The sequence below is a fragment of the Anopheles nili genome, chromosome 2 (assembly GCF_943737925.1).
Source record: "Anopheles nili chromosome 2, idAnoNiliSN_F5_01, whole genome shotgun sequence".
Lineage (NCBI taxonomy): Eukaryota > Metazoa > Arthropoda > Insecta > Diptera > Culicidae > Anopheles > Anopheles nili.
The window spans coordinates 34,557,984-34,578,492 of record NC_071291.1 but is presented as its reverse complement, the minus strand read 5'-3'; the positions used below and the strand labels follow the sequence as shown (position 1 = coordinate 34,578,492).

Below are 20,509 nucleotides of genomic sequence, written 5' to 3'. Positions count from 1 at the left end.
ACGAACCAGTCAAATCCCTGAAATCTGGTCTCTAGGTGACGATCCATAAGGGTGCTAATTTAGATCCCTTTTTTGCCGTGAGATTAGACTGTGATTCGCGAGTGATCGCGTCTGAAAGGTGCCTTCTTGTCGGCGGGTTTGTTTTTTTTTGGTAAAGTGGGAGCTCGAAAAGTGCTGATGAAAAACTCAACACTGTGATAAGATAGTCGTGTGTTTGTGTGTGTGTGTGTGTGTGGGTCTGTGGACATGGAGGAGTGAAAATTTGGCGCAACGTGCAAGGACCGACAATGCATGGCTTCGCAACGCACAGGAGTAGCAGCAGCCACGTCAGTTAGCATATCCGTGTTCCGTTTGCGTCGCAAAGTAGTGCCCAAAAAAGATACCACCGGTCGTGTCCTGTCGTCAGTTTGTCTGTGATAAACGTACATCGAGTGTTGTTCCGTGTACGGTTGTTGCCTCCAGTTCCGTGGTTTGACATCACCGAAAGCGCCTCTCGGGCCAACGATGTACAACGACGACAAACGCTTTCTCGGGCGAAATACCGTCGGTCCGTTTGGTGCAACGCCCAATCCCGTCGGTATCCTGCCCGAGGTGGCCACCGTCCGGGGCGAAATGGAAAAATGCTTCCCATATTCGATTCTGTCGAAAAAGCAGCAACTGTTGCAAGCTGGCAGCACGTCCGGCAGCTCGACAGCTGTCAGACGGCCGCTTCACGTTCCAGCGAACTACTTGAACGCTCTGTTACCGATGACGACGGTATCTTCGGACGGATCGCACCATAAAGGACCTTCGAAAACCGCAAACCTAGAGGCTCGATCGACGCCCCGCGGCACATTTGAACCGTCACCAGATGTGAACGGGTTCTACGGTAGCGCCATGGTGACGGATGTCGGCATCTGTTTCAGCATGAGTAACGTGAACCTGAACGGACACGCGCAGGTGATGCCACTTCCGACCACCGGGTTGCCTCAACAACCCGCCCTGGAGGACATGACAGGTCGGGTTCGTTTATCGTCATCCACCGGAAATAGCAGCGCGCCACACGGAAGACGAAAATCACACGAAGATCCAGGTCCTGGAACAGCCCTTGTAAATGCCCGTCGACGAGCGGCCGCTTTCGTGCCTGTAATGGGCTCAGGATCAGCTTGTACACTGCCTCCGAACCATCCGACAGCTAACCCTCCTAGTCACCTGCAACAGCAACCCTTCGTGGCTCCGATGGCCACATTCGCCTTCCAGCAGCAGCAGCAACCTCCAGTGGCCAATGTTGTCCACCAAGTGCACCAGCCATTGGCACGGCAGCGATCGCATGTGTTCGCTGGAAAACCCGCCTATGGAGTCGTCGCACGGTCGACCAGCTCGGATCGGGTTCATGGGACAGGATCGCCTACCAGCGTGGGTCCTGCCCTAGGACTCGGTGCGGCCAGATGTTCCCCGCCATACTTTAAGCAGCCACCCGCCTCGTCTAAATCGAACCCAACGGCCAACTTCTACAAACAGCCGGCTCACTTTCGACCACCACCACCAGATGGCGGCACGTTTATGCACCACAACGCCCTGCAATATGTGCCCTTGGCGAATGGCGTCCACGCGGGTGCTGCGTCCTCGTACGAGTACTACCGGATGGCGCTTGAGGCGGTTGAGTGCGCGGGAAAATTGCCTGTTCCTCCGGCCCACGTGCCCGTCGCCCCGGGGACAACTTCTCTGCTCGAACCGGTGGTCGGAACACCTTCGCCGGATGCTGTGCAAACCGGAATTGGACCACCAACGGCCACACTGGACTATCACGGTCTCCGGCAGGTGATTCTGAACTGCTGCTACAACGAGGTGAAGCTGTTACCACCGGCGATGACGTCGACACCGACGGGTTCCACCGTCACGAGCCAATCCGCCGACTCGCCGGCCAATTCGGACGAGTTTGAATCGGAACCCGCCATCGCGCCAGCGTTTAACAGCACCTGTACGGGTCCGTTTCCGCGGATCATCCAATCTTGTCCGACCTCCCCGAACGGTGGGTCACTTCCGACGTCCGCCGGGAGGTCCCTTGAGGGTGATGGAACGCTTCCTACGAAACGTGATCGACGAGACAGCGGACTCGTCCGCCCGATGGAGGTGTGCAGCGACGCTGGTGAGATGAACCACGGCGTCGAGTTGGTGCCAGATGACGAGCCAAAGGACTTCAGCATGAAATCGTCATCGTTAGAGAGCGCAGGAACGGTGGTTGTGGGTGGTTTTGGTGGCGAAAAGCGACCACCGGTCGATCGAGACGATGCAATCGGTGGCGATTCAGGTGTGGGTGTCAGTGAGCAGCAACGAGTGAAACCGTGCGAGGATCACCGCAGACGAGACCTGAAGGCGGCACCGAAGAAGAAATGGATACGCCACTACATGAAGGGTAATGTCGGGGTTCGCAAGGGATGGAAAATGGAAACGAATGATGATGCTTCGAAAGGGAAGCTTTATATGATCGTGTGTGAAGGTCAATCTGCCACTGCTGCTACAACAGCGACGGTACCAACGACAAGGCGCCTCCTTTTGGATGCTCTTTAGTGGCCTCTAATACAGGGTCGTGACCGATTGAGCCGAAAGCCTTCTGTAGCACTGCGCAATGACCGACGGTGATCGTTATCGAGCCGTAAGGGTCATGTAATCCTGCCGCTTGTATAACAACTCGGCCAGCTCGGGCTGGCTGACGGGACGCGCCATTGACGTTCGCTGGACGGTTTTAATTCTCCATCTTACTCGCTAGGAGCACTCGTTCGTACGCTTGAGTATCGCTCCCTTCTCCGACGGTCGCCATCAACACTCTCAACCTTCCGCTCTCCTCTTCCTCCCTCGCTCCCCCCTCTCACACCGTCCCTTAATGATTTCCACCTTCTCCATCGCAAAACATGTGCCACAACACGCAGCAGTTGCTGTCTCACGCCACAACATCACGCCTTTTCGCGCGAGTGCAGGATGGCAGATATATGATCGTCGCGATAGTTCTAGACACCCTTCCACTCTCCCTCTCCCTCTCCCCAGGGGGGTGCAGTTCCGGGAGGGTGGCCACGGGAGAGTCAATGCAATCGCGCACGCCAGTGGTTAGATAATAATGGTTCAAGTGCTCCCCTTCACGACGAGTTCCGATCACGCTGCCGGTGGTAAAAGAGGACAGAAGGGGTGAGGCCGGACAACTGTTGATTTGTGTGTGCCGCTTGGAGAAGCGGGCGTCCCTTATCGGCTCACTAATCAAATGCGCGGCTCTTGAAGGGAAGATTCGCGAATAATGAACGCAAATAATAATCGCTTGCTCGCTCGCTCTCTCTCTCTCTCAGCGCCTATTTCATGTTAGCTGTCCTGCTCACGGGGTGCTGTTGCGATTTCCCGGGCAAAAAAAATAAATGAACCACCAGGTACGGTGCACCCTTAACCGATGTGTGGGGTAGTAGGGTACGGTGGTAGATGCTTATCTGCCCTTTTAACCCCTCCCCATCCGCCCTTAAACATTCACCGTGAAGTTGTGCAATCAGACGCGCACGTGGAACGAGCGGCTTTGTAGCGCAGTTTGCCACCCACCCTCCCTTTTTCCGTACCGAGAAGTAATAAACCGTCAAAATAAGACTCTCCCGCGGGGAAATTAAATCGCAATTGAACGTGGCATCAGTGGGGGGCCGGGGTATGTCGTAACCGGGATGTGGAAGCGAGAAAGAGGGAAGCTGCTAACGGGGTTGAGCTGGCGTAATTGATTTCCAATACACAACCATGGCCATGGTTGATGAAGCCCTGCGCGGATCCTGCGAAAGGCGCAGCACGCAACAAAAACCCGACCGGCAGAGCATGTAAATGACACCAGCTGCGATTGTTGGGCCGTGGGCGTGTGAGAGCGTGCTAGAAAAGGGGACGCTGCGAGAGGAAGGAGATCCTTGCGTGATTGTTATGGTGGCAAACAAAAGCGAATGAAAAAAAAAACACGCCATGAAGTGGAGCCGCGTTCTACGTCGGAGACGAAATTGGCGCTGCTGGCGAATACCAGTTCCCGGGACTGGTGGATGATTCAGTGAAGGTTGCCTGTAGGTTGCGAGCGGCACGGACGAGCATTATGCAACCACGAGCACAACAACAACAACAAGCCCGATGACGACAACCGACCGGTGTGACACGGACTACGCGGGACAGGACGGGACTCGAGATGAAGTGCAAGTGCCGGTCGGAACTACGACGAACTTGAACCTGAGGCGTTTTTGTCGGCGAACGGTGGAAAAGGGTGGACAAACGGGGGACAAAGCGCTCGCGCCACCTAGCAGTCATAATATTATTGGAATAACGATAATGCGCTCCACACCATCGTGGGGCTGATGATGCACTTCTCCCCGGTGCATGCATGCACTTTGGTGCATTCGTTTGCGCGATGAAACGCGAAGGAAGCGAGGCGTGAGGGCATTCCGGCACGATCGGTTGGCGGGAGGTTCGTGATGAATGCCAATGTCAGGCTCTCGTCGCTTTGACCCGGTGGAAAGCAAGAACCGTGAAGGCTTTCCATCCCGGCAGATGCGCTGCGTGACATTTGAGATCGTGAATGAACGAGCTGGAAAAGGCGCTGGAATTTTCGTTTCTTCTATATTTAAAAATAGAGTTTGCCTAATCGCTAAAAAAAGAATAAAAAATATCCTCCAGTTCGCTATGACAAAAGCTATTCCACGGCTAAATGGAGACGCCTGGTCGTTTGTTCAGGTGAACGTGGAAAATAGATCTTTTTGGCATGCGTTGGGAAAAATAAACCTAAAAATCATTTCCCTTTGCATTCCATCGAACTTCTCGAAGAACCACAGTGTAAAGGAACGCGAAACTCGTTCACACAGGGCACTTTTGTACTCGAAACATTAGTGCAACGTCGACTGCGCGTTTACTGTTTCTTTTTGTCAGCTTTATCATCCTCCCTAGAGTTCTATCTATCTGGTTGTTGCATCACAACACGTCACTCCAGGGCTCGGCTTCTTCCCGGTCCTTCGACCATTGAGGGCTTACTGTATTCTGAGCTCGCACCCCGCTTAACGCGCGCCCGATAATCTAATTAAGCGTGTAAAAACGGCGCACCGTCGAGCACGTGGTGGCACAATCATTCAAGGGTGGGAGGCTTACCTAAACACTCCACCAGCCAGCACACGGAACGGCCTGTGGGGTGGGGATAGTGCGAAAGATAAGGCAACAACAACAACAAAAAATCCCCGGAAAACAATGTCGCATTAGCGTTGGCTTCATTGGGACTCGAGCGAGCCTTCGTAGTAGAGGTGGATGGATCGCGGGGGAAAAAAATGGCCCCATCCATTGCACTATCAGCATCAACAATTATTAACTCGTAACAACAAAACCTCTATACACCCAGTTGATTTGCTTGCGGGGGCCTGTAAGAGTGCCACGTATTTCTGCTCGTAAAGATGTGCACGTGCCTCATCACACCAGGGCTGGGTGTTCGCAATAGCATTCAAACACACCCACAAGAACAGCATTGGGTTAAGAGAAGCGGTAACAACAAAAAATCGAGCAATCGCACAACAAATAGACTTGCCTGAGGGACGCAACGTGCTTCTCGTGCTTTCACGTAGCACAAAAGCCGCGCATACCAATGGGGCGGGCCAATGGGCCATAATCACATTATTCCACCGATGGACACCTCCGTCGTAAGGCTTTGGTTTGAGGCATGACATGATGGGACGTTTAACTGTCGAGCGACACTCGAGAAAGGGAGTCGTCGGCTACTTTTGGTGCACAAATCGATCGTTGCTTCGACTGCAAGAAGGTCTCTTAATCGATCGACAAAGAGAGCTGTAATGGGACAGTAAATTAATTGGTGATGCTTTTGACAAATGACACCACCAAGCTACCAAGCTACGGATCCCTGCCTTATAAACCCGTTTGTACAGCAAACTTAGTTGTTTGTTTTGTAAAGCTAATACCGTTTTGGGTTTTGTAAAGTAATCCACGCCCGTTTGTCTCCGATCTTCCACAGTACGTTTTGTTTGCGCAGGCACAAAGTAACTTGAAGTGCATTTAATGCTGTTGTGTCTGTTTTTTGTTGTTGCAGTCGTCGCGGTTGTCAAATTTCGGTCAAAACCCGTACAAAACCAATCAAGGCGAATTGTTGTCATCGCCAACGATTGCGCCTACGATTGCAAAAGGTGTTTTTTTGTTTTGCATATTCTTTCGGCTTCCTTTTTTTTTTGCTTTAATGTTTCGCCTTCCTCCCTGTTGGATAATTCGATAACGGTATCGTGAAATGCGCAAACTGCCACAGCTCGGCCATGTGACTGCCACGAAGCATTTGCCCGCTGGCACAAAGCAGGATAAACGACCGGCTCGAGGGAAAAGCTCGCCGGCCATGATGGTGCGCTGGTGGTGCCACACGTCCCCTTCATTCATAGATGGCCTCCACCCGTCCAGCAGGGAATAGAGTGGCCCACCCGAGGCGGAAAAGGAGCCCGCCACCGCATGGGTTTGATTGCATAATCGTGAATGTGTGTGCGTGTGTGTGTGTGTGTGCCTGTATCGCGCCATGTGCAGTCGGTGGACGTGTGCGCATCGTCAACGGACGTCATCCACTTACCCTCCCGGGACACACCCGTTCCAGCACATCCCTTCTACCACGCGGTTACGACGACGTCAACGTGCGCACAAGGAACGACAGAGAGAGAGAGAGAGAGAGAGAGAGAAGCCGCGTTCCAGTTCCAGTTGTTCATGATTGAATGTGCGCAAATCGTGCGGCCTACAACACACCAGCGCCATCGCGTGTCCCAGCGCATAACGCCAGAATGCTATTACATGGTCATGGACACCCACCCACCCATCCTGGTGCTGGGTGGGTGGTTCCTGCTCCTTTTACCGCGCTCTCTCTCTGTCTCTCTCTCCAGTGCTTCAAGTGGCCTCGGTTGCAGGTGTGCTCTCGAGGGTGCTCGTGGTTCGCGGTGAGGGATAAACTTGAGACAACGACCAGGGGCAAAGGCTGATGAGTGGGTGGGTTGGTGGGTGGTGGGTGGCCTCTCCTACGTGAGGAGAAGGTACGAGGGGAAAGGCTCACGTGGACTACTGACGACGGGAAAGCCGCCGCATGTGGCACGCATATAGCTCGATTTTTCCGCCTCGTGGCGTATTCCTCGCTCTCACTCACTCTTTCTCGTGCTTTCTCTCTCTCGTTCGCTTGTTACGCCATGATGTCTTTATCCCGAGAACGCAGGAAGCGAGCGTGTGAAATCCGTCCATTGCCTGGAACGGTTGGGGGAGATACGGACAAATTATGTGCATTTGTGACATTTTCCGTTTTGATAATAACATTTATTCGATAAGTCAGTGGGGGGAGGCGTGTTTGAAGTGGAGAGCCACTATCCTTTGCGATTGTCGAGCGGATCGCGAATTAAATAATCAACTAACTATCAAGTCCGGATGAGAACTAACCGAGGCCGACATGAAGCACCACCGAGTAATGGCCAATTAGGCTAGATCCTTAGAGAGAGAACGAGAGAGAGAGAGAGAGAGAGAGAGAGAGAGAGAGAGAGAGAGAGAGAGAGAGAGAGGAAGAGAGAACGAGACAAAGTGGGTGTCTCCATCTATGCACGTTCCTTTCGATCCTTAACCGAAGCACAAAAAAAAACGAAACTAAACTTTCTGTCAACGTTTGCACGAAAAGAAGAACGCCACATAATCGCCACCCTTCTGCGCCACTCTCTCCCACCCGGGGGGGCCGTTTATCCCCTGGAATAGTTTCTCCTCCCTCGGTTAGGAATGCAAAAGATAGGACACGTGCCGACCTGTCCGCACGGCACACGTCATCCGTTACGCAAAAACCTCCAGCGTTCAGTCGGGGAGAGGCTCTCCACCTCGGCAACTTTTAGCCGGAAATTCCCGCAACGGACAGGAAACACTCTCACTCCTATTTTTACAACATCCTTTACGGCGATCGTTAAGGAAGTCCCGCAAGTGTCGCTTACGGGTGGTGCAAAGTAGCGCAACTAATTGGAATGGAACGGGAAGCTCAATTCCAGCAGCAGGTCCGGCACGAAACGATGTTACGTGTGCTGTGTGGTGTATCCTGTTGCACCTTTTCCAGAACCAGTTGACCGACCAGCGGACAGAGGCCGGACACCTGTTGGGTACCGCACCGAAAGGGAGGTGGGCTTTCCAACCCGCTTTTCGCATTGCCATTTCTCAACCTTTGACCTTCAGATCAGATGACTTTTCAGGCTTGTTGAAGCTTTTTCGCGCGCGCCATTTGCTCCCTTTCCTTTGTTGTTCTTTTATTCAAACTGCAAACACACCTGCCCGCTCGATTGTGTTGCGCTGAAATGCCAAAGGACTGTGTTATGCTGTGCTTGTGCTGCACTTATTCACGTTTCCCTCACGATGCCGTGTGTTTGGATGATCAAAGAGCTACCACAGCGAGCGGCGGTGTGAGATGGTTAGAACAAAAATATGATTACGCTCGCGTTAAGGTCCATGTGACTAACGGGGGGTCGTACGATGCTTGCTGTTCTGCACATGCAATCACCATCCTTGGTGTGACAGCGAAAGGATAATGCTCTTCGATGTCTTCGTGCAAAGCTCCCCAAAGTTATATAGATGGTTTAACTCTGGCCATATCCTTTGCTCCAGTATCATGTTCCCTAATGCCGATGCTTGTTTGTTATTCCTTTTTGTTGTTTTGCTAATATTGTATAGAATGCCGCCCTTAAGGGAAAATAATCGATACGTTTCACGCTTCTATAGCCTGTATTGGTACATGCTTACAACAATCTCATTAAAATTTCTCAGTGTTTCGAAAACTACATTACATGGTCAAGGAGGTAACACCTAAATCTTAGTATTTTAGCTTAAAAGCAGCAATTGCCATGAGTAGAAGCTTTCGAGCTCTACTACACCAATAAGTGAAGACACGCACAAATGTTTAGCATGTGTCGAAGCGAGACTAAAACTCCAAATTATGAATGCATTTTTGCTAACTGTAAACATTCTACTCCATCAGCGTTTGTTCAAGCATGCGAAGGGGGCTGATGGAGAGGTAGAAAAAAAAATATCGCACAATAATACGCAGAGAGACAAGAAAGAGGGCACCAAAATGCGACGTATGCGAAAATCAAAACCATCCCTTACCGAATAGCGCGACCTGGGGGGAAAAGTGATACAACATTCGTGGCCAAAACGGCGGTCGGCGTGGAAAAGCAACCGGGAGAGAGAGAGAGAGAGAGTGGATGATAGGGGAGGTGCGATAACAGGAGTGGAAGAGAGCCACCCATTTACCGTCCCTTTGAAATGTGTACAAATGATGGAAGCCTCCAGCACCAGACCAGTGGTATGGAAATGGTCCGAAGGATGAAGCGGTGGTGGGTGGGGCTCGCCGTGGGCTGTGGAGCGGGAAGTGGGTATTATTTCGCCACGACAAATACGCAATAGCAGGTCGCGCGCATTCGACGTTCTGCTTGAGGATTAACGTGAAGCTTATGCGACCGCATTTTCCTTACGGTCGTCCCTTCGCTGGACGCCACCGATGAGGAGTACGGAGAAAAGAAAAAGGAGATGGAAAATCCATTGAGGCTAGGGTAACGGCAGCACCCACCTCGTGCTGTGTTGGGTGGGGCTCACAGGACCGCACGAAGGGCGGAAGAAAAGGGTACGGTCGAGACTGGTCTGCCGCGTGCTCGGCAAAAACGTGTACCACCTCGATGCGCTGCTGATGTTCGCAACGCCGTTGTCGATGGTGGTGAAGTGCTTTACGGGTGTTTCAATGGAGAGAGATACTCGCAGACATTCATGAACACATGCACTTTCGACGCCAGTGCACCGGTTTCCTTGTTGCAAGATGCAATGCTAGGTTAGTTGTGATGACGCGCATGAACGATGCAACACTGGAATGGATGAGACCACCGGGGAGTAGCGTTTGGATGTAGCAAATGGGGGGAAGTAAATTACTCGGAAGGGTCGCTAATTCTATCAGTGATTTTCCGCTGAATGAAACTGCTAATGTTAATTGTTGACAAATTTTAAGAGATAACGGGCATTGATGCTTACCTAAAGTGTCATTATCAGCAGCAAAGTTTGCACAATCAAATATCTATGCAGATTGAATATCCTTCTCTTTGAATCACAATCTATCCAGTACTAACATACATTTGTAGAGTAAATGAAAAATATTTGTTAGGCATTTAAAGGAAGTATTACACTACGTATATGAGAATTATTTTCCGGAAAGGTTACTCCCTACAAAGAGCGATGAAAACTAGATCATATTCGTGAAAATAGCTCCAGCAATTGTTCGATCTATCTCTTTGTATTTAGCACTGTAGGTTGGTTTCTTCAGCATCATGTCCGAGGCTATATGATCGTGTTGCCTTAGTTTCCTCTATAAATACGCTAAATGAATGTTTTGCTTCGATCAAACCGATTTGGCATATCACTAACATTTTCCTATCCAATTTTTTTCTCTCGATATTACAGATGAGCCACTCACAAATGGCCATTCCACGGCACCGCCGCTGGTTGTTATTGCGACAAATGGAACGCAACACCACACGAAACATCTCACCGTCAATCACGTACCGGTGCGTGTGGCCACCACCACCAACACATCCCCGATGACGATCGATCTGTCGACGAAAAGTCTAAATCACCAGCAAAATGCACCCTATCAGTTGCAACCCGCCACGGTGCAACCAATGCATGGGCTCTCGACGAGTCCCCCGGTTCCGTCGTCTCTGGCATTGCTGAGCTCATCCTCTTCCTCGTCGTCATTCTCATCGTCGTCATCATCATCGTCATCCTCGTCGTCGTCATCATCGTCGTCCTCGTCGTCGACGCTGGCCGTCTCCCCGATCGAGGATTCCCAGTCGTCGCTGATCGTCACCAACGGTTCCAGCACGAACGGTTTCGTCAATAGTCACAGTGCCAACAGCAACGCTACCACCGCCAACGTAGGGGTCACCGGTGTATCGACCACCTTACCACCTGGATTGACCGGTACCTTACCCATCAGCATCAGCGGTGTGCTGCAGGCTGTTGCAGCGGCCGCATCGGGCAGCTCACCCAACGGCACTAACGCTATCGGGGCGACAAGCCTTCAACAGGGAGCTCAGAGTTTGCCACAACTGTTAGAACTGCAGCAACAGGTTGCGGCTGGGTTGTCGGTGGCGTCTGTCCATTCGCCGAGTGCCGGTGGAGCGGGGGCCCTTTTCGCCAACATCCCTACCGGCACGCGCCGAAGAACGACCAGTTCCAACAGCAACGGGTATGTACCGGTTGAGAGTCCTTTTTGGTTGCTGGCAGCAAAGCGGACAATTTTGCTTACCTTCTGCTTTTTACCCCTAATCTTATCTCCCTAGCGTTGGTACGCGAGAAGTACACAACAAGCTCGAAAAGAACCGACGGGCCCACCTGAAGGAGTGCTTTGAGACGCTGAAGAAACAGCTGAGCCTGCAACCGGATGAAAAGAAGATCTCCAACCTGTCCATTCTGCATGCAGCCATCCGGCATATTCAGGTAAGCTGACGGCTATCCTAACGGTCCTACGGGTGTTGCAATCGTTCATATAATAACACTTTTCTTTCTCTCGTATTTGCGATACCCGCAGTTACTAAAGCGCAAGGAGCGTGAGTTCGAGCATGAGATGGAGCGATTAGCGAAGGAGAAAATTGCGTCACAGAACCGGATCCTGGTGCTGAAGCGTGAGCTCACGCAGATGGGTGATATCGACGTGTCCCGGCTGGCACCGGACACCGATATTACGCCGAATTCTACGAGTGAAACGGGAGCCAGTCTCAATCTGGCCGCTGCCTGTACCCAGGCCGAACGAGGTAAAGAAAGAATCATGAATAGCGGCACACAAAAAAAACAAATGATAATCGAAGGGAAAAAATCCATACATGGTTTGATTTTCGTTACTACAGCTTGAGAGCGGGTGCATGTTATGCATCATCATTCTCGTGAATACTAAAATGGCGCCCACTTTTGGCGTTAGGTTGAAGGCAGCCAGCCAGCCAATTCGTTCAGAGTGGCAGGATCTTTTGCTCGAACCTTTCGAAAGGGATCCAACTGGCGCACCGTGTGGCAATCGATGCGCAGGGGTGTGTGGTGTTTAAATTATTCACCTATCGAGTGCATTGAATGGCGTTCTGTGTAACGTGCGCGCTTGCTATGCACTTTATTGAGATGCACCAGAATGCACAAATGCGTTCGGAACGCCGGTACCGTCGTGGCCGATTTTCGTCCGCTTCTGGTGTGATGTTTTTATGTGCAGACACACCTTCGAGTGCGTTGCTGCGTGCGCTTACCACAAGATGGTGGATGGTTGCCGTGCAATGAGAATTTCAAATCCGCTCCATTGGGCCATCGTCCGGGTGTGTCGCTCCATATACAACGCCTCTGCAGACCAGAGCAAAGCATGTTGGGAGGGGTAATGCGGTTGCTGCTACTGATGAATATATTAATTTCCGATGGAGTCAACCAATAAGCGCACCCCAATGGTATGAGGCCAGGACATTTTCTTATCCGTTTGTTTTTTTCTCAATATTCAATATGCGCTAAAAAAAATCGAACAACCGTATCATACTAATCGTGTTGTGCATTACATTTACAGATCAATTAACCGAAAGCAACGGATCAATCGGATCGGGTAGGAACGGGATTCGGTACAGTTCGAGCAGCTCCTTGTCCAGTGTCGCAACGAATGCCTCCATCAGCACTCTGCCGGTAAGTGTGATATGATCACACGATCACCCATCGTGTCGTACGCAGTTGATGATTCAGCTTTCCTTCACCTATTGCAGCTTCAGACGACGATCTCCCCAGTGCTGTCCGTTTCGTCCCCGACGCGCGGCAGCCCGGCACTGAATCGCGCCTCGACGTCTCCTCCATCGTCGCTGTCTTCGTCCTCGCCGTCCTCGTCGACCTCGTCTAGCCTGTCGCTGTCGGCTGTTGCAACGAACCTGATGGCTCCACTCTCGCTTACCACCAAGGGTGGCAGTTCCGAAGCGCACAACGGAGGCCAGCCAGCAGCGCTCAAGTTCACCACAGCACCGTTGAACGGGCTGAATCTGACCAATTCCGGGCTGACCATGGTTAACGGTGCGAGTGTCAACGGAACGAGTGTCACGTTGAACGGAACGACCACTGCGACCACCGCCCCATTACCAGTTATCGTTGGTTGTAAGTAGCACCAACGTTCTCTCCACCTCCGGGACGGCCAATAGCTGATCAATCGATTGTGTTCCTTCTCCCATACAGCGAACGTGGGCTCGAACATTGTGGGCATTACGCACTCGCAGTTGCTGACAACGACCACCGCGGGTGGCTCGCCTGCCATTCAGACCATCCCGCTGAACCTGAACGTTACGTCCGGTACGCTAAGCGCCAACGGACTGACCGGAAGCGGTCCCACCTCGATCGCCATTACGACCAGCAACTCGGGTGCGATAAACCTCCCCACGCAAGCCCTGCAACTGATCACGACGAATGGGAGCAGTGCCAACGGGCCCAGCATCACGACGACCGTCGGTGGCACGGCGGTTCGGTCGGTGTATAACGCGGCCGCCTTTGCGGCTGGCACGACGACCATCGCCGCAACACTCCCGACGACGGTGACCACGACTGCGGCGGTACACGCGCTTGCCGCTGGCGGCAAAGAACTGATCAACGGTACGATCGGCAAGAACGGTACCGTACGGACTGATAATAGTAAGCTTGAGATTATCGCAACACAACCGCAACCCACCAACCACCACAGTACGGCCGTTGGCGCCACGGCGGCACTCGACCCACCGGGAACGAAGGTTATTACGATCATGAATGGTAACACGTTCGCACTGGCCCCGCTGGACAAGGACAGCAAGATGGTAAGTGTCGATCGGGGGGCGATGAAGAACCAGAAATCCGGAAACCGTTTAACGATTGCTCGTTTTGTTCGCTTCTGTCTCTCTCCAGGGCGTTGTTTACAGCCCGATCCTTCTACCGACCCCACAAGGGCTGCGCGTGATACAGCAGGGCTCGAACGGTTTGCCCACGATCGAGCTTGCATCGCAAAATGGCGGCAACCGTCTACAGCTGCATTTAACTCACTGAGTGCTGTGAGCGAAGTGAGCCGGGAGTCCTCTCCCGTAGTTGCTTTATCCGTTTTAGTTAAACCGCCTTTAAACCCGGAAGGACATGGTTCAGTTCGTTCGCGCTGACACCGCTGGCCGGAGAGGGTGGAAGCCGGAAGTACAGTGATCGAAGTTTTAAACACGCTTGCGCTGTCCGGAGAAGGCTGTTTCACCAACGGGGACCAATACACGGGATGATATGGAGCAGCAGCACGGTGTTTCGTGCGAAAAGAAGAGGATAGTGGAGCACAAAAGGTGTCCTCGACTGCCGATGTACTTGTATATTGTTCGGTGTGTATCATCGGTGGAGGAGGCAGCTTCGGCTTAGACATTTTTTGTTTCATCCACGAAAGCGCCCCAACGCACCAAGCAAGGTAAGCTAGCGCGTCCCTTGACCCAGCTCCAGGATGTCTTGTCTAATTATAATCATTTCTGTATCCTCTTGTCGGTTATTTGCAGGTTGCCAACGCGTAAATGACGAGAGAGACGAAACTCAAAAACCATCTGTAGGCAACGTGCATTCATAGCTATTGTCAGGGTTTCTTTGCGCACTTCATTTTCCCACAACTGGGGCAAATGTCGCGAAAAGGACGAAACGAATGACCGGGATTGTACAGTAACTGTCGTGGCATTCAACGTTGGTCTCCGTTTAGTTCTTTGAAGATGGAGCTAGAAGAATTGCCGTGTTCCGTGCAACATCTCCGGGCAAAGCGAAAAACAAACACATACAAATGAATAGGTGTCTACTCCGGATAGCTTATAGTTGTTACTGTGCATAACACAAAGCAGACACATTAGAACTAATCCTATCGAACGGGACACGATTCCGATATCTGTTAGAGAAAGGATATACACAAAAAGACAATAGACCGTAGAGAGGTGTCTCCTATCTGTCTTTTCCTTCCTCTTTGCATTCTGTTTCTTCCTCAAGATCTCTCTCTCTCTCCCCTCGGGGTGTCCAGCAAGTGCACCAACAAAACAAGAACGAACCACCATCACCCATGAAGCAGTTAGAGACACATGACCAATTAAAGTCACACGCCACAACGCGTTCTCCCTTTAGGGCTGAGGCTGTGTCGTGTAAGGCTGTGAAACGCGTCGAACAAAACAAAAAAGTCACGAAGACTAAAGATAGTAGAGCGTGGCGTGTGCAAGTTATACGAATCGGTTTCGAAATTCTTCCTCTTTTACTCCCGGCCTCGGCTCACCTTTCAGTTCCGTGGCTCTGTTTTCTCTCGGACATCCGGACAGTGTGCGGGAAATGCAGTGGGTGGTAGAAACAATGTAGCGGGTGGAAACAGAGCTAACGCGAAAGGCAACAGTGGTGAGTGCAGGAGACCGAAATGAAGAAGAACTTACCTTTTGTACAGCAACATCTCAACAATTGAGGAAGAAAAAAAAATCACACATACACACATACATACATACAAATATGAAATAGGGAAGCGGTAGCGTAATATGTAAAGCAAAATACTACAATACAAGATAAAACCAAGGTGTACAATAAACGGCGTGTAGTGAAACTATCTAGAAGAAGACGATCGTAGCAGGTGCGAAACAATGCACGAGTCTCGAGCACCGGTGACTTTGATAAAATCGATCGGTGTGAAAGGTGAAAATCCACCATTAGTGAGTGTGCACTATTGTTGCCGCTACTACTGCTACTAATAATACTACTAGTTATGCCTACCACTACTATCACTACGACTACGATTACTATCGGTACTATTTCTATTGCTGCGACTACGGATGTTAGAATAGAAGCGTGTGTTGTTGGTGTGCATGTACGTGTCTTTAACTGTGTTTCCTGTGTGCGAGCGTAGTCGCGCAGTATTTTTGAAACTAGGAACGCAAACCGCTCGCCGATGGAAAACGAGTAAACCTTCACAATTATCCAACCGTAGCCAATTATGTACGTTCATTTTATATGAAAATAGTGACGGGAAACACAACTTCAAAAGCGGAACAAACATTAGGGAGAGAGGACACAAAATTTCAAACAAACCCGTTTAGAAACAGAGTAGAGCGTTTAATTCGTAAATTAGTTCGGAATGGCTATGAAAAACCCACTAACGGTATTTTTTTGTCCCGTCGGTCGATCATAACGCATTTTTTTTGCCAGCTTCTTTATAGCGAAGGATTGGGATCAAAGCGATCAAGTTAGAATTTGGAATGCAACCACCTAACTTATCGCATTGAGTCGCGGAACCGGGGCAAGTGGATAATGAGACAGAAAGACTTGGGGCTACAACGTGGGACAGAAGGAGAGGTTAGTAGAAGATACAGAGGAGAGAGGATAGAAACTATATTTTGGGACATAACATTTCCGCTCTCTCGTTAAAAAACAAAGCGAACCAATTGAATCAACAACCAGCAAACAATCATTTTAAAAACGACCACCCCACACAACACAGCAAACAATAGAGAGCGGTATTGGCTCGGTAGTTGAATTTGCGTATGGTGCCCTTTCAATAGGCCATCATCCGCGTCGCGGGCTGGTCAGTAAAGTGCCGGTAGAAACCGAAAACCAGACAGAGGATAAAGCGAGGATAAATGGAGGATGGAGGTCGACAAGAAAGTGGGAAGGAAGGATAGTTTATGAAACTACATAAATGTCTTGTACACGGTATCTTTACTAATACTACTCGTCGTTGCCCGAACGGGGTCTTAAGGGAGATTGTTCAAATAGAAGAGAAAAAAAAAGATATGAAGAAAAAAATCCTACAGGAAGATGTAAAGCACAGGAACAAGGAAGCGATCGGAAGGAGCAAAGCACTTTTACGTACACAGTTTATAAACCAAACGAAATATATAAATATATTTTTCTATGTAAATATTGTAATGATAGCACTGGCGGAGTGTGGCAATGCGTAGGCGCGAGAGAGCAAGCAGTATAAAGATGATTACGGATTAAGGATTACGGGACAATGCTGCAAATGGACGAAAAAAAAAACCCTACAAACGAAACAAAAACCAATAATTAGTCACACGACTTGAGGGAACGAGATTTAGTGAGACGCAGAAACGAGAACGAATGTCAGGGAAAATAGCGAGTGAGGCAACAACAAAAAAACACAAAGGATGGTTATTTATCGTTTTCTTTTAAATTCGTTTGGGTCGAGGAACGAAGCGTCCGGGAAACGGTCTCTTAAACGCAGCGCCTTTCGTTGGCAGCGTGTGTGATTCCGCCAAGAAGCTATCGGGATTGGAACTTCACAACGAAAATATATTTATGCTGAGCTTTGTGGCCACACATGATGCTGATCGGTCGGTAATTCGATAATGGCGTCGGCGAGGAAACTGGATCAAAAGTCTATTTTAAAATTCATACAAAAATCCAACCCACAGGCGCGATTCGACACGATTCCGTTGGTGAATGGTTTGAAAAAAAAAAAATAAGCTGAAAAAACACTCAAGAGCCGGACACGAAGGGATTGTGAAGTGAGCAAGCACATGGAGGAAGAAAAGGGAGTTTGTTTTAAATTGTTTTAACTTTAAGTTTTTAAGTTTATGCTATATTGTACAGTATTTAAAAAAGAAACATTGGAATAAAAATGATACACGAGTCCACTCATAATACTATCGGGAACATTCTAAATAGCGGTGACGAGCGTTTCGGTGAACAACAAAATCAGCAGGGCGGAAGTAATGCATGCAACAAACATTAACGAAGAAAAAAAAGTAGATGATTCCTATTGCCCGATGAAACAAAACCACACTACTTGCAAACAATCAATCAATCAAACAATAGAGCAGACCGAAGCTAAGCTAAGCGAATTGCAGGACAAACCCGAAGCGCGATTAGGTCTCGGGAAATGTAACAAACAAGCAGCCAATAGATGGGAGCCCTCGAACCGCGCGTGTGGCACGAAAATCAAAACCATTTATTTAAAACTTCATTCATGCAAAGGTACAAATGAAACAAACAAACGGTTCCCTTTTTGACCGAAGGATGCGTTTGGATTGCTAAGACAACAGAAACACACACAACAGTAAAAAAAAACAAGCTAAAATTAGGAAACCGACAAAACATACAAAAAAAAGGAAGTAAACGACCCAAGGTCAAGTACAACGGACGGCGGGACACGTGGCGTTCTGGGAGGGACATCATCTGGATTGATATGCGTTTGCGACAAGTGAATGCAATAGGACGAAGCCCGTGTGAAAAAAATAGCAGGAAAAGGACATTTAAGGAAGACAAATACACACATACACACACGTACAGACAAACAAACAGAACCTGTAGTAGTAACTTATCTAATATGGTAAATATGATTATCACACTGACGATAAAATATTGGAAAAACAACAAAATAAAAAAAAATATTTAAAATAATACGCCCCACGTGTTGTTTCGGATTGTGTACGAAAACAAAACAAAAAAACGAGTCCACCGAGAGTTTATCCGAAAAGTTATTTTATTAAAAAAAAATCCCCCACTCCAAAGAAGGGTAAATGCTAAGCAAAATATCAAGTAACTGTAACAACGCGAACCCTAGGTCCGAAGTGGCATCACTAAGGATGCGAGTATGTGCACGATTAAAGGCACTCTGTTTTTGAGTGTTTTGTATGTATAGGCTCCAGTGGGCGTCTTACGCCTTATCCAGGTGCCACATAACGGCCACCATGTCGGGTCGTTGCTTCGGATCGTCGGCCGTGCATAGATGGCCCACCATAAGCAGGTTGTAACAGCAATGCAACCCGTCCGCATCCATCGGAAGCGCTTTGTCCATCAACTCCGACACGTGCACCGACTCGTGCACGGCTCTGGCAATGTAGTCCTTCAAATGCTTGTCCGTACGCCGGTCATCCCAGGCCCGCAACCCGGTGCCAATCTCGTACAGCACCACACCGAAACTGTACGTGTCCACTTTGGTGCTGAGTTCGCGCCGATCGTAAAACTCCTTCGGAATGTACGGCCTTGTGCCGTAAACCCGCGATACAACCATGGCCGAATCCTGGACCGCGCCCTGGCGCGTCAAACCAAAGTCACCGATGCGTGGTTGCTTGAACTCGTTCAGCAGGATGTTGCCCGGTTTGATGTCACCGTGGATGAACGGTTTGTCGCCGAACGTATGCAGGTACTGTAGACCTCTAGAAATGGAAATATAGAAACATGGTGTTAATAGTCGAACGCATATGATTGTGAATTTCACGTGCAGACATCTTACTTTGCAGTTCCTCGTGCAATGTTCATGCGCTCCTTCCAAGTTAGCGGAGAGGCAGGTCGACGTGCAAATAAGCTCTTGTCCAGCGAACCACCGGGCATGAACTGGTACACCAGGCAGGGTTCCTCTGAAAACAGACATCGAAACGTTCGTAATAAAATTGCCAAACTATTCTCTGTCACAGTACACTTACTGTCTATGCTGTACCCGAACAGAGGTACGATGTTGTCATGGCGACAAGAATTGAGGTATCGCAGCTCGTTGATGCTCTGTTGGAGCTGGATTCGTTCGGCTTCGCTCGTCTTCACTTTGTTGTAATCAATCTTCTTTATCGCCATGTACGTGTGTTTGAACACTCCCCGGTAGACCGTCCCGAAGCCACCCTTCCCGAGTATGTTCCGCTCGCTCCAGTTATCCGTGGCATCCGCCAGCTCATCGTAGCTAATTTTCGGGATCAAACTGGATGAATCGATCAGTTCGTTCGCGAATGGGGAGTTTTCCTTAGAATTTGTGGGATTTGCGTCCCTTCTGGCGGCAACCGCGTCGTCTGGTCCGTTTTTAACCCCACCAGCTTCTGTTCCTTTCGGAGGATTCTTTGGGGCTTTTTTGTCATTGCCTCGAGCGCGGTTCCCTATTTTCGGGTTGTTATTGGCGTCCTCATCGGAGAAAGTACCCAAATCATCTGTCGCGCCCCTGGCGCCGTCTGTGCCATTGGAATGTTTGATCAGCACATGGTACCGCGGTTCGACGTAGCGCTTGATAAGCTCCATGCAGGTGTACAACTTTTCCCGGGACAGCACCACAAACAGCTCCGTGATTGTGTGATTATAATTGCCCCATTTGTCGAGTAGATCTTCCGCCGGGGATCGGTTATTACGCTGGCAGCACCTTTGCGTGCCCTAGAGGTGTTGCAAAACAGGCACAAATTGTTTTCTGATGTGTTTGTTGTCATGTTTCTGATACTCACATCTAGTTCTGCGCTACTATAACCCATCTGTTTCTCACCCAGATCGTACCACCTGTTGTTGACCTCGAGCAGTGCGGCTAGCCGTTTTTTCTCCATGCGCGGAATATCGTAAATGTACACAAAGTTCGATAAGTTTGGAGTATTCGTGCCACTATCAGCAGTGGGGCTTTCGCCCTTTGTTTCTCGTTTGTACGGCATCGCCATTGCGAACAATTTGCTGTCGTTCCTAAGTTGGTTTTAATTTATTCGGATATTCCGAGAGGGGGAAAACCCGTTCT

General features: G+C 49.8%; 2 protein-coding genes across 2 annotated transcripts; one reads left to right on the top strand and one right to left on the bottom strand.

Annotated features, from left to right (window-relative positions):
• The first annotated feature begins 504 nt into the window (after nucleotides 1-504).
• LOC128722010 (serine-rich adhesin for platelets) lies at nucleotides 505-14,076 on the top strand. The gene is made up of 8 exons (XM_053815824.1): nucleotides 505-2,395; nucleotides 10,462-11,248; nucleotides 11,343-11,499; nucleotides 11,591-11,813; nucleotides 12,596-12,708; nucleotides 12,786-13,164; nucleotides 13,243-13,850; nucleotides 13,939-14,076. The coding sequence occupies exons 1-8, from the start codon at nucleotides 505-507 to the stop codon at nucleotides 14,074-14,076; spliced, it is 4,296 nt and encodes a 1,431-aa protein (XP_053671799.1).
• A 4,207-nt stretch (nucleotides 14,077-18,283) lies between these two features.
• On the bottom strand, nucleotides 18,284-20,456 carry LOC128722116 (serine/threonine-protein kinase pelle). Its single transcript, XM_053815948.1, has 4 exons — nucleotides 20,232-20,456; nucleotides 19,458-20,163; nucleotides 19,268-19,391; nucleotides 18,284-19,190 (listed from the first exon to the last, which is right to left on the bottom strand). Exons 1-4 carry the CDS (start codon nucleotides 20,433-20,435, stop codon nucleotides 18,689-18,691), a joined length of 1,536 nt encoding a protein of 511 aa, XP_053671923.1. The 5' UTR covers nucleotides 20,436-20,456; the 3' UTR covers nucleotides 18,284-18,688.
• Nucleotides 20,457-20,509: the final 53 nt, after the last annotated feature.